At 32.7% G+C, this 15,001-nt stretch overlaps 1 protein-coding gene across 1 annotated transcript; it reads right to left on the reverse strand.

Annotated features, from left to right (window-relative positions):
- Window positions 1–7,352: 7,352 nt before the first annotated feature.
- Window positions 7,353–10,984, reverse strand: LOC132921911 (uncharacterized). Its single transcript, XM_060985154.1, has 2 exons — window positions 9,733–10,984; window positions 7,353–8,897 (listed from the first exon to the last, which is right to left on the reverse strand). Exons 1-2 carry the CDS (start codon window positions 10,126–10,128, stop codon window positions 8,571–8,573), a joined length of 723 nt encoding a protein of 240 aa, XP_060841137.1. The 5' UTR covers window positions 10,129–10,984; the 3' UTR covers window positions 7,353–8,570.
- Between the last annotated feature and the right edge of the window lie 4,017 nt (window positions 10,985–15,001).

Here is a 15,001-nt window from a genome sequence, read left to right on the forward strand (position 1 = left end):
CAAACTGTTATTAATATTTATCAGTGCGGTACGAGTGGTACGACATTATATAGGCTACCCGGCATACGTATAGTTGTAATCGTGCAGAACGCGTCTAATAAATTAACTGTAAATAATAATATCAATTACACGTACGAATAAATAGAGATGGTCAATCGAATATTATGTATATTTGCATTTTGCACGAGTGTATATAGAGTATAACCATGTATAGGTTGCTAAAACACGACGGTTTTATAAATTGGTCTACGTCATACTCGCGTGTGTCGGACAAAGAATGACAAAATAATAACAATTTACTACACTCAAACAACGAACATAATATAGATTAAATATTACTTTAAAAAATCCCATAGCAACGCATTGCGAATCTATTAGTCTATACAATTTTTTTTTTTTAAATTTTTTGCTTGCAACTAATAGCATCCCTATATAATATAAAAACGAATAATAATCGATTTTTGTTAAATCAAAACGAAATTCATGTGTGATATAAAAGGTTGAGAAATTAAGTAAAGAACACTGAGTTTCAAGGAATATATTGTACGAAATATTTGGTATTATAAAAAATAATTCGCTTAGTAGTTTCCAAGTCTAACACCTATACAAACATACTATACGTACATTAATTAATATACCTAAAGATTAAATAATATTGGGAAGGTCGTCTTAAAATATATTTCTTTGTGACTTTATAAGAATGAATAATGATGCCTATAAAAATACAAAAAAGTTTAGTAGTTGGTATTTTTAATAATAAATAAATATAAAAAAGTCGTAAAGTAGGTGATCGCTCTGCTTTATATACAGTGTTGCAGAGTACCTATACTATAGGTACCTATATAATTGTCATTGAGTAGGTCACTATTACTATTATAATGAAAATGTTAAATTTTAATTCAATGATAATAAATCATTGTAAACGATGAAGATTGATTCTGAGCAAAACGTTCTAACTTTTATTAACCAAGATTACTAAACAATTATTTTTATAATAATATTACAAATATTAAACTTTAAAAAACGTATATACCAACAATAAATATCTACGTTTGGCCCACTAAAGTACAAACTAAATACAATTTGCTACCATAAACTTCCCTTGAAGTTAATAATTGAAACAATTTTTTTACTAAAAAGTGTCACACATGTTAAATAAACACATGCATAATTTAAATACATTAACCGCTCCGCTCAAAATCTATGAGTGAACGAGTATAGAGTACCGACAACTGTTATAATTAAAAATAGGAACAAAGTTCACAATCAAAAAAAGTGGATATTTAATTTTACTGGGATTTTATTAAACGTATATTAACTTGCAATATGTCGTATTCCATGTAAAAAATCGGAACGATGCCTCTGCAGCATACACATGATTAAGTACGACACGAACCACATTAGTAATATATTTTTCAGATAATGAGACATTTGAAAATATATAATAATAATTATAGTAAAATCGTTGGAGACCTCACTGGTTAAAAATGAGAATCGTGTCCTCGTGGGCGTTAATTCAATTATAGGGCACTAATAAATGACATTTTTTTCCTTTGAAATTTAATTTTTTCCTTAGGCATCTATATTCTATATTATTTATTATTTCATCTTTAAAATGGCACGGGCATCGAAAGATCTGAAACCTTGCATCGATTAAATTAGCAAGTATATACCTACTGAAAAAAGTGTGATAGATGTCGTCCGTGATATAACAAGGAAGCGCGTAATTAAAATTACATTTTGTTTTTGCACTATACCGTAATAAATTTAGAAAAAGCAACTTGACACCTCTTTGATAAACACCCGCGACATTTTGAAGCTTTCTTTTACTATACAGAAATCTTTTGAACGGAAATGTAGCTGGTATCCTCCAATTAGTGCATGTATAGTATATTTACGGACACTGCAGCTAGCAAATGTAAGTGAGATTAGAGTAAGAATATTATAATTTATAATAATATGTTATAATAATTTATTATAATTACTGATGATTGCTATTTAAATTCCAAACGATAAAAATGTAATTTCATAATATAAATAGTGCAAATTGCACATAATATAAGTGCAATACAGTACAATATAATATAATATTATGTATATGTATTTTGACCATTTGGCGAAATTCAATAAAACGTTTAGGTAGGTACTTCCAATCCAAAACGACCGTGGACGCAGATAGAAACGCAAAATTCACACGTTCCAAAAATAAATATAAAATGAATGAAATAATTAAACCAATAAAAAATCGTTTCTCTGTTAGGCCGGCATTGAGTGAAAAAATAAATTATCATACCGTTACATAATCAAACCACCGCGACCGGACGACGAGAAAATGAGATCTGCAAGTGCGTTTTATTGCAACTAAGTGGGAGTTCGAGTGCTTGTGCTATAATATTTTTATATTTTAGATGTATTTTTATACGTTTTAAGAGATACCGAAAACCAAACTTAATTATGCAGACTACATTTCATTGCTTTTTTCGGTCAGGTCGTTAAGTTGTACGTATATAATATACAAATACAAAGCCACACCTGCGTATACGAATACAAATATTTAAATATTTTTGTACATTGTTGTAATTATATTTTGTCGGACGATTGTGGTACTCCGTGCTACATCGCACGCGACCGATTCACAGGAGACGATATTATATAAAATGCGATGCTATAAATTGATTGAAATTCATTTAATCATATTACACAGTCGTACATAAAATATTATATGGTAACGATGGAATTAATTTTGACGGTCTCGCCTATTAAATATATTATTGTATAATTTATGGCGTCGTAAAAGCGTAGTATTGTTTTATTTATTTATTTTTTTGTTAACTGTACCACGAGCTAAACTACCTTATGCTCGTACATAATAATATTACAGGCGTATTATACCACTTCACACTTTGAAAGAGGCATCAGAGGGATTTTCTCCCACTTCCACCTCCACGGCCAAAACACACCGACGAACACCGGTGAACGCGGAGGGGGGAGATATTTTATACGCCCAGGACATTTTTTAACTACACAAATCACTACTTCTGGCTTGATACCACTGTAGGTGGAAATAATAATACGACGACATAATATTATTATCATCTCGGGGCATAACGACGGTTGTTCTAATACATATCATTTTAAAATCGAATTACCGATTAAAAGCGCATCGACCGTCGACTTTTACTTGTGACGGTTGATAAGTCTTTCAGGTTTCTGGTAGATAGTAAATAATTTTATAAATATTTTATTACTGAACGGTACGTATAACAATAATATATTATAAATACGCGTATACATGCAGCGTACATGTCTCGTAATTCATTTAATTATTATACCTTACGTGTGTACAATGTATATGCGCAAACGTGTTTATTAATTATTCAAATGTAAATAAAACGCGATATATCAGTTGAAAATGAATACAAACGAAATAATACTTTCTTAGCTTATAAACTTAGGAAAACGAGTCTTAATCATCGCGAGGTTATACGTTAGAATATCACTGCGATACAACAGCACAAACAACGATTTTCCGATTAACCAGAGAGGAGGAGGGGTTACCCACACACGTCTTGAATATTGGATCGTGTTAAAGGACTAAAATAAAAATAGTTAATAGGAAATTATTATTTTAGTTTATAAAGTTGAAAAATAATTCAATTTATCTTTAATTTTTATGGATGGGCTTTGGATGAAATACATTTATAAATACATTTGATTTAAGTGAAGTTTCATTGTTTTCGTTGGAGTGATGAGCTTCTAATGAATTAATTACTATATCTAACTTCCAAGTACGTATGTGGTATGGAATAAATATAGATATCTAAATATATACTATGTAGAAATAGAAATCCTTATAAATCTGGCAATCGAACAATATAAAATATATATAAGGAATATGGGCAAACTGAGTTTTTACACAATTCAATATTACATTTGATTTTTAAATCGTGATAATTTCTAATGATATGCGACCCTCTGAAAGATAACCATAATTTAATATTTCACAAGAGAAAATTAAACTATACCCAATAGTTAATAATTATTAATTACTGTAAAATCACGATGTTTTGTTTATCGTGTAGTGTGAAAACCCTATTAATAAAACACATCATAACAATTTTATTTCGTAATGTTGTATAAATGATTCGTTTTTGCTTTTTTGGTGTAGGCGGAAAATGTATACGTTTTGTGATTGTTTTCTATTAGCTGCAAAATAAAAAAAAAAAATATGAAGTTGCTATTACTGTTATGTACTTATATGTATGTTTTTTGTTTTGTCCGAATGTAAGCTGCCAAGCCGGGTAAACTATTTTTCTCATAATACAACACACAATTCAACAATTGTATAATGTTATCAGTGTTATCAGGTACTATTTTATAACAATATATAACGCAAACGAAATCATATCGGAATAGCTTGATATTTCGATTAAAAACCGAACAGCGTGCCGAAAATACTTAATTTTAACTGAAAAGTCTAAAATGGATGATTATGAATTAATTGAAAAACAGAAACGAATAAGTGTTTCGGCTTATTTTTTGCAGAACAAAAACCGTTGTAGCAGACTTCAGAAAAATACACTTCCTATACAACCACAACACACGAGCTTCGCCTATCGTTGAATCGTTTTATGTAGAAATTTCATCGTCAGTCAATTATAAAGCTATTATTATTCACATGGTCGTAGCGAGCCCTAACGTGCGTTGACGGTGTGGCCGAGAAGGGAATTAATCCTGGTAAACCACAATCTCGCCAGTTCGTTCGATACGGTGATTTGACAAAACAACCAATTTAATAATATTTATGTATATCACGTCACAACGAGAGTAATGGTACAAATTATATAGTTTCGATACAATATGTGTATCATACAATAAGTCTTCTATATTATAGTAAGTACGTCATGATGCTGCTGTCGAATTTTTAATGGTCGGGAAATATAATGTACAAATGAACTCACGCGGGAGCCAGCCAGTATAACTCATTTCGATGTATTAGACTATAAGTGATCAGCAGTATTTTTATAGTTCAAAATAGTTTTTTTTTTTGGTAGGGACGGTGTTGTAAAAATACAATTCTAAACATTCAAACAATTTATTTAATTGTAGGTATTTTCAATTTGAACATTTTGCTTTTTTTATAACTATTGTGATTGTTTTAAAAATTTATAAAATTGACCAATCTATATAGGTATTAAATTAACAAATGAATATAATTTTTTTAACTAATAACTTAACCGTATTTAGATAATTTCCGAAATTATTCGCTCACTTCCTGATATACTGCAAATCATACATCTAATTCAATAGAGTGCAACATTTTGCTACCGTTAATCACCTGCCAAATCTGAATAGAATGTAGAATGCATCTGGACATATTTTCTAAAACTGTGCATCTGGAAACTATGGACGCAGTAGTGCAATCGTTTAATGTACACACACCAAATTGTTTTTACAGTAAAAAAGTTTAGTTAAGTATAATTATAAAATATGGGGTTAGAAATATTAAATAAGCAAACCCGAATGCACAAAAACTTTAAAAACCTTATAAAGTCAGATATAATTTAAACTTCCACGCTCAATATACACCGACAAATAAAGTAATAACAAATAAGTATTAAATTATTGCTCGGAGGTAATTCAATTCACGGACAAAAAATGCTGTTATTTTCCCCGCTTTGTAGTTAATAATAAAAATAGAAACATCAAACGTTCCGAACCAGAATGACCGAGTGCAAACTTAATCGAAATGCAGAATTCAGAAATGTCGGTTCATATAGAAATATTAATAATAATAATACTAAGTAATAACTAATAATATAGTATATCAGATTAAAATTTAAATCGTTGTTTTTTCTCGTGTTATTTATTAGTTTATTACCACAAAGATAATGTAAAATATTTTTAAAGAGTCGGTGTTTCGTCAAATACAATTTTGCATCATTGTATATCTTACCATTAAAATGTAGTGATGTACCCACAACAGAAATATCAACTTTATATCAGATTTTCAAAGCATGTGGTTTTATACTCAATGAACAATTACGAGACGCCTAGAGAACCAATAGAATCGACTATCGGCCTCGGCCATTACCATAAGATTTTCAACAATAGTTGCACGTTCATAAAATCCAATGCATTGACGACGTGTAAATAAGATATTATAATTTTTTATCTTTTTAAAAAGCTCTTTGATGCTCTAATGGAATATTATATATTTATACACCAATATAGGAAAGTGACCTACCTGAAGCCCATTTTTTGTAATTCAAATCGTTTTTTAAAGGGCTTTTCAATAATTAAAAGAAAAATTTAGACTTTTCGGATAATAAATTACGACGAGCTTAACAATTACATTTACTTACATTTTCATAAAAATAGATTTATAGTGATTTTTGTTGTGTTTGATCAGGTAATAAAATTATTTGATTTTTAAAATAAATTAATTTATAAAAACATTATACATACCTATAGTATTTTTAAAGGCATTTCTCAAACATTTTCAGGTAATTATTTTCGGAGTCTTGTATAAGTTATAAGCCCCCGACGGGCAGACCTTATTATGTCTATACAGTATACTCTATAATCTATAGTAATTCAAAAAAGCGAGCATCATACTGATCATATATTGATTATATTTTATATAAATAAATTAAATAAACCGTACTAGTTCTGCGAACTACGCGATATCGATGTTATCGATCTTTTGAGGCTCAGAAAATCCCGAACTATTAATGAAAAATTACGTTCACACAAAAATATTAATAATATTACGTAAGCACGAATCGGTTTAGATTATTCGTAATAAAGGCACGTGATCAGTGCACGTCATATTATGGCAAAATGTAATATTTTACTCAAACAAAGTACACGTCATATAATACAGTTAACTTTCACTATAGGTACCTATAATCTGAAGAACGCCGAGAGATGTTAAGTTTCTTTCATCATATTTATTGTTTGGTTTGGATCGTGGAAGGACAATTTATTGACATAATAATGTCGGCGTATTTTTAATGTAAAAACTAAAAAGGTAAATTCACGATCCATCGCTGAATATACAATATAGTATAATATACTGTATAATGTAAGAATAGATTTGTGAATAAAATCGTAAAAAGCAACATCAATCGGTGACCGACTATTATTTCAAAATAATACCTATATTATCGCACCGTATTTGTTGTAGCGTATTACTTTTTATTGTCTTTTTATATAAAATAAACAAAAACCACATTTGAACGGCTGATGTAATTTTTACTACTTGAGCAGCTGTAATAATATTATCAGTCGAGCAAAATATAAATAAATAACAATATTTTTAAGACAAAACATTTAAAAAATGCATATGATTATAAAATACAATACATTATATTTATTTAATACAATAAATTATGTACAGGGTAGGTATTAAATTAAAATAATATTAATAAGATTTGTCTCGATTTTTATAATCCGATGATAAATCAAAAGTACAAATACATCAATCAGTCATAAAATAGATATATACAAACATTTTACAATACACCATAATATACCGGGATAAAAAAAAACACTCGATTTTTACCTTTACTTAAGTACTAAGTATACGCTGCGATTGATGAGTGATGACAATAAAAAAACATGGTTCTCTCGTCGTTCAGCGCCGGTCCGATTTCATACAAAACAAAATTCGTCCAAAGGTAGTAGTGAGAGTGGAGTCGTAGGGGGTCTCTAGTCGATAACGCGCAGATTCAGCGCCGCGAGATTACGGTCCCTATCGATTCGAAAACGTTCGCTTTGAAGTCGGCGCAGCGGCCAATTTGCGTAATAATGGATATTTTTAGCGTCGCCTCAAGTCACGCCTCTGTTCGGGTTCGGATGTATGGTAAAAAAACATTTCATGGTAAAATATTCTTCGAATGCTCGGCTCTATAGTTTTATAGAAATGTGTACGATACACTTCGAAGAGAGCGATCGTTCGAGTGATCTTTATATTTATCAATTTCGAGGAAATCAAAACGGAAAGCGAAAAAGTAGGTTTTACACGAACGACGAACAAAACGATAGTAAATAGAAGTATTACCCACCATAATTAATATCATAAAATAATAGTAGGTATACGTACCCGCAATGTATATAATACGTTCCCAACGTTGAATTAAAAAACCGTTTGGCGTTTGTTCTCGATAGTATACGGTTTAAAATTATTGATAATATTTTCTGAACACCTGGCAGACAGGCGGGGCCATGTATATGTTATTCATAGGTGCGCAATACGTATTATAATAACGTGCTCGGGACTTTCGACGTGCGCACAGAAAAAGGCTGAACACCAGACGCGTATAGAAAGAGGTTTATTATTTATATTCCAAATAACATTATACACGCTAGCCCTCCGTCGTTTCGCAATGAAAAAGATGCGTATATTTTGGTCGAAAAAATGACACGCTGAGATAGAGGAAAGTCAATGATCCATCGTTGTTAATCACCGTTGTTAAACGAACCGCGATGGGATAACACCACAATTTGTATAGGTACATTCGGACGATTTTATTTCTAAGCCGCGTATACTTATTAGTATGATATAGTCAACGCTGTTGGTCTAGTTGGTCCAATTCCATAAACTTGTACTTGACGAGGACGTCGTGTACTTCCTTTTGCGCCCGCACCGACAGCCGCGGCGGCAGTGCTTCCAGGGAGGTGGCAATGTATCTGGAGAAAAGCTCGACGGACGACTGCTGTCGTTCGTACATCAGCCTCTTGACGGGCGGCGTTTCATCCGCCATCGATGACGATGACGATGGTCTCTTGACCGGGTCCGCTGAGTCACAAGCGTACGATGAGCTGTAGTCGTACGGAGTGCAGTAATTATTGGAACCCGCGGGGCAGCTGCTGTCGTTAGCATAATCTATGGACTGGAAAAAAAACAAGACGAGCACGTGAAAACGAGTAATTTTGGCAACACAAACAACTAAATAGTGATAGATTAACATGATAGACTTGTCTGCACTATCGTATATATAATATATATATACATAATTTTTTTTACTTTATTTTTTTTTGCAACGAACGTTATAATAATATTTTTGGTATACCATTTTAGTTTTTCATTCGAGTGGTTTAATGTTTAAGTACGAGTGTGTATTATGGCATTTATTATTATTATAGCGTTTTGCGTTGTCGCGGATTGAATCAATCAAACACATCGATACACACCGTTATTTTAATTTTAACCACTCCGGTTATTATGATTTAATATTTAGTAGAAAAATGTACGGCCGATAACGTGAGGGAGCCGCCCGGGTACGTTACTCTATAGACAGGAAACTACTTAATTTTACCTGTGAGCCGTCCCATTCCTATCGCGCGAACAATGGCAGTAAGAATATGCGAGTACACAAAACGTACCCGCCGATCGTCGCTTTATATCGAACAAAAAAAAAAATCCGGCACAGACCAGTGGTTGTAAACATTTTGAGTACGTCTGACGGGGTCTCCGACGGGCAGTAGTACCGAGGTTTGCGGTGAGAATACCAATAACAGTGAATTCGAATCAACAAAACTATAAATACGCGCTTTTCGATTTTGACAAAAATACAAGCGATATTTGTCGTCCGCTACCTACTCGGCAGGATATCATAAATCATTTGCCGATCGGGAAGAGAACACGAGCGTGTCCCGGCCAGCGCTACCGTTCGGTCTGAAACCTAAAAAAAATATTAAAAAATACAGTCGGCGCGTGCGACTCACCAGCATGTCGGCGGTGGACGGTGACGAGTAGAGGCGTTTGACGGCCGCGCCGCCGATCATCGAGTCCAGTATGGAGAACCAGAGCAGCTTGGGCACGTACGGCGCAGAGGCCACCTCTTCCTCGGACTGGACCAGATGTCGCTGCGCCGAGTCTTTGATCTTCTTCAGTTCCTGCAAGTACGTGGACCGGATGTTCTTGATTTTGCTGGCCACCTCGGGCACGCCCAGCCCCTCGACGGACATGGCCTCAGCGATCCGTCGGTACGCCCGCAACCGCTCCGTCCGTTTGTTGTACGCCTCGTGCTCCTTGTCCCAAAGCACTCGCTGGTCGCGGTACAGCTCGACGAACTGTAACGTCATCTTTTCGTTAAGCCGCACGTTGATGACGGACGACATGTCTGTGCGGCGGCGAGAACGATAAACAAAACCTTCGTCGGGGTGACGAGGGCAAGACGGACCGCCCGAAAAATCGAAAACGAAAAAAAAAGAACGCAACGCCAAACACACTGAACTGGCACCCACGCGCTCTGCGGCCGCACTGACGCCAGTGCCGACGGGGGCGGGCGAGTGCTCGTCGAGCGCCCGTTTTGTGTGTGTGTGCCGCCTCTCCTACTCGTCTCGGTCGCTGGTTCCGCGGCAGAGCACAGTGTGTGTGTGTGGCGCGCGGTCGCTGCTGCTGTTGCTGCCGCCGCCGCCGCCCGTCAAGAGGAAAAAAATAATAATGAATACACGACCGTCGATTATTTACACGCGCGCGCGAGCGGTTAACATAATAATATATCATAACGTCGTAAACATCTCGAATGATATAGGGCCGGCCGGTTCTTCTTTTTGGGTCGGGTCGGAAACGGTCGGTGTCGGTTTTCAAATTTTTTTGCTCTCGATCGATACCCCACACACTGACGACGACGACGACGACGACGAAGTTACTACACTTTTATCACGTCGTTTTGGAATCGAAAAAAAGAGAGTGAATTTTCGCGGCCGACGATGACCGTCGCAGTATTATAACAGTGTTGTAGTAGAGAATAAAACGTCATTACGTTACTGCGGAACGAGGGGGAAAACTGGTTTCAGCCGTCGCCGCCGACCAAACCGCGACCGAAATATTATCATTTTCGTAGACGCGACATTACTTTTTTTTATTATACATACGTAATATTATTTTTACAACAGAAATGTGTAATAATTCTCGTTGGGAATGATATACATATTATCTACCGTGTAGTGTACAAAACCGTAATCATTTTATTATTATTATTATTATTCAGCGCAATAGTTATTCGTTCGATGTCCTAGACGAGGCTGTGTACCGATATTATTTTAAAATATTCACAACGATTTCGGAATCATTTTAATAATACTGTCACTGCTTTGACCTCCGTTAAGCGTTTCTCGTAGTTCTACAAGCCGCGCGTACAATAACATGTTAAAATAATAATAATATATTACGTTGTGTACCGATAATATTTATAGCCGTTGAATAAATACAAATATGTGCTGTATAACAAACAGCGGGTATCGATTACATGCACCATTCGACCGTGCGGTTTTTTTTCTAGACTGACTTTTTCAAATCGAAAATTAATATCGTAGATAATATTCCAAAGGTCCATCTCGATTGCGAAATTCCGATTTTTTAATAATGTTTTATAATCGTCGCATATTACAATATATAAATTATAAAGGCAAAAAAATACAAATATATAACACCACCGTTTTCACGTGTGCAGTATCCAAGTCTATATATATATATACCTATATATATTGCCGAAGCAGAATATATTCACACAATATCAAGTATGCTATAGGTATACTACTATAAAAACTTGTATGTTTTCAACTATATTGATTTTAATATTATCGAAAACAATATTATGTAATTTGTATACGATATCGTTTGCGTGAACGAACGTCTGAAATATTCCAAATATTATATCGTATAATATACCTGACGAATTGAGAATAACAGAATAAAAAATATTAATTTATGTAATTTTTGTCAAATGACCAACAAATGCATCGTGTCGTTTACAGAACACAATACGTAAAATAATAATTAGTGGTATACGTCTACAGGTTAAAAATCTGTGTCAATTATTGTTAAAAATTGGAAACATATACTTTTCAGGTAATATATACACATAATTTGTTCACTTTACTATATGATATTAAATATATAATTATTATATAATGCGATGGATAGATACAAATATACATATATATAGAAACATAAATAATAAACCGTAGTTTAGTGTTTTTGGAGATAAATCTAGCTGAGATAGGTCATATTGGTGTATGACTTTCTCTATTTTGTCATAATGTTCAAAGTTAATTAATACAAAATGGTTTTAATTAGAAGCCACGTGACATAATAATAATAAATTAAACGCACAAATAAAATATAGAAAAGTTAACGAGAAAATTTCGATTTTTAATCAATTAAATTCAATAATTACGTGTTATGTACTATTTTGATTCAGCAAAATTATATAAGTACCAACAATATTGTAATTTGTAGACGTTATGATTATTAAATAGTTTCCTTATTACTTGCGTACAAATTATTATTTATTATAATTTATATTTCACAACTCAGTGCGTTTGCCGTTCGATTAATTAATCGTTTCAATACCGGTTCGAAAATAAAAATAATACGTTTAAAATGATCTATCTAAAAGTCTCTAAAGTCAACTTACAAATTACACCAATTGGCCTTTAGTCGATCGATGATGTAATATTTCTTCTGCGGCGCATGGTTTCAATAAAACTATCATACGCAGGCTAAAGGCAAAAAAAAATGCAACGAAACACTACCATCATTGAATAATTATGTAACTGCATAGTATGATTATTATTGTATTGCACGAAAAAACCTGGTATTTAGTGATAATGAAAATCTATAGAAAAATGGATGCGTTTTGATCAAAATCGTTGTTTGTTTGGCTTATTATTTTATTTATTTTAGTAGCCACAACTTGTGAGACCGCAGAACAATGGAATAAGCCAGGCATTTGCTTAAGTATAATATATATATATTCCCATTTTATAATATTGTATACGTAGATCAAGTATTTTATATATTATCAATGTATTACCAATGTAGTACATTTCACGGTTGTATAATTCTCGACTTGTGAATTTGAATTTAACTTTGACCACGTTGAAAATCAATCATAATATATGAAAACTAAATTAAATCAGTGCTCATCACCCACATTAAATAATATACAATCGTTGGTATAAATAATGAAAATCATAGTTTATTCATTATCATTCGGTAAATCGTTTACCGTTGAACCAATTTCAAATCGGATTATAAATTCATAAGAATAATAGTTAAATGAGTAAAAATATATTTTAGGTTTTGAAGAATTTATACTTTTCACATGAAGTTGTCGACGGCAGCTATAAGAGAAGATAAAATAATTGAATGAAATGTTTTTAACGGCTGGGAAAAAAATTGTTAATGGTGCACCTACAAAAATTTATATATATATATATATATATATATACTGCTGCTACTCGAACATATTTATTTCAGTCACACAAGTTTTGTAATTAAAAAAATAAAAACAATAACAATAAATAAATAATAAACTGAAACAATATAAAGTTTTTTATATACTTTGTCGGAGTAAAAAAAATGAAAATAAAAACACCATCACGACGAAAAGTAAATGTATTTTTCTTTATACCTACACCAAGCGAATTAGAAAAAAAAATGAAGAACATAATATAATAAATAAAGATTGATAAAATGATAATAAAATACATTTTCAAGTATACGATACGATAAATCTAAAAAGTTCAAATTTGACTTCGACCCCTTTTAATTAATTATATCAGTATAAATTTATATACATACATGCTTTCCGTAGATGTTCTTTCTAAGAACTTAAAATATGAAATGAATTCAAAAGCAGAACACATATTCCTGCCCCCACAAAAAACAAAGTACGAGGGTTTTTTTCACGTTTAAAAGCAGGATGAGATGGCATCATATCAAGTCAGTCCCATAATTCAATTTCAAATCCACCTAGTTATGAACGAAAAAAATTAAATAATACTATTTGTACTCGGTTGACGGGGCCCTTGGACGAGATAAGCTCGTTCGACAATGATCGCCACGGTGCAGTGCGCGAGCAAGAGAAACCGGTCTGAGGTATAGCTGCGCATGCGCGTATGAGAGCTCGATGTTATTGCGTTGTCTGAAGGCGGCGTACCAATGTTTTTTTTTTTTTTATCATCGATTTCCGGAATTTCTGTGGTCCGTTATCGTTTTACACGCGTACTGTTTCCAACATTGTATAATATAGTAATAGATCATAATATATCTATTTAAATTACACAATGTACACACGAAAAACAGCCGTCTGCAGTAAGATTTATCAAAATCAATGGTCATATATTTATTTATGATGTACCGATATGAACTGTCTCATTCTCACACAAGTGAAACATAATATAAAATCTACATATTATACTAGATTCATTATATACAGTCAACTTAGAGAAAATTGACTGAGCTATTATCAAATTTGTCAGAGAGAATATAAACTGTGCACGAGTGAAGATCTTCATATTTTATTTTATAATGAGTTATGAATAAATTCAAATTACTAATTCATATAACTCGTTATAAAATTTTAAATAAACATATAAAAAAACTTTGTTCAAACATAGTTTGTACTTAATGTTCTTCGGAGGACGTGTTCTGTACTTGTTTCCGTCCAATTTACGCATAACATAACACATTTTACATTTAGAATAAACTCCATTTAACTTTATTTTTAATATTAGTTTGAATTGATCTATTATCAAATGTAAAGGTTACACATTATGCAGGGGCGACACTCGTAGGTTTTACTTTTTGTATTTTAATTTTAGAGTAAGTTATTTCGTTATGCGCAATTTAAATGATCATTTACAAAATTACAACATATGCGGGTATAATACGACGTACCGGTAAAAATTTAACGATTTCACATTTTCGTACGGATTTTTTGAACGATCGAAGCGTAAAATAAAATCGTACTCTGCTGCAACAGCTACACGTCTGTTTTGAAAATTATATTTAAGTATAAACGCGCGTGTCTCATTTTTGGAGAAAACAACTTAAAAATTCACAATTTATTGACCTCGATAAACATGCGCACTATAATATTATATAGTATACACGTGCGAATCTCGTTTAAAAGATAAAATTTATAACAATATTATTCGAAGGACGATTACAGAACGCGAGAATATTGTGACAAACACGAAC

Source organism: Rhopalosiphum padi, chromosome 2 (assembly GCF_020882245.1).
Source record: "Rhopalosiphum padi isolate XX-2018 chromosome 2, ASM2088224v1, whole genome shotgun sequence".
Classification (NCBI taxonomy): domain Eukaryota; kingdom Metazoa; phylum Arthropoda; class Insecta; order Hemiptera; family Aphididae; genus Rhopalosiphum; species Rhopalosiphum padi.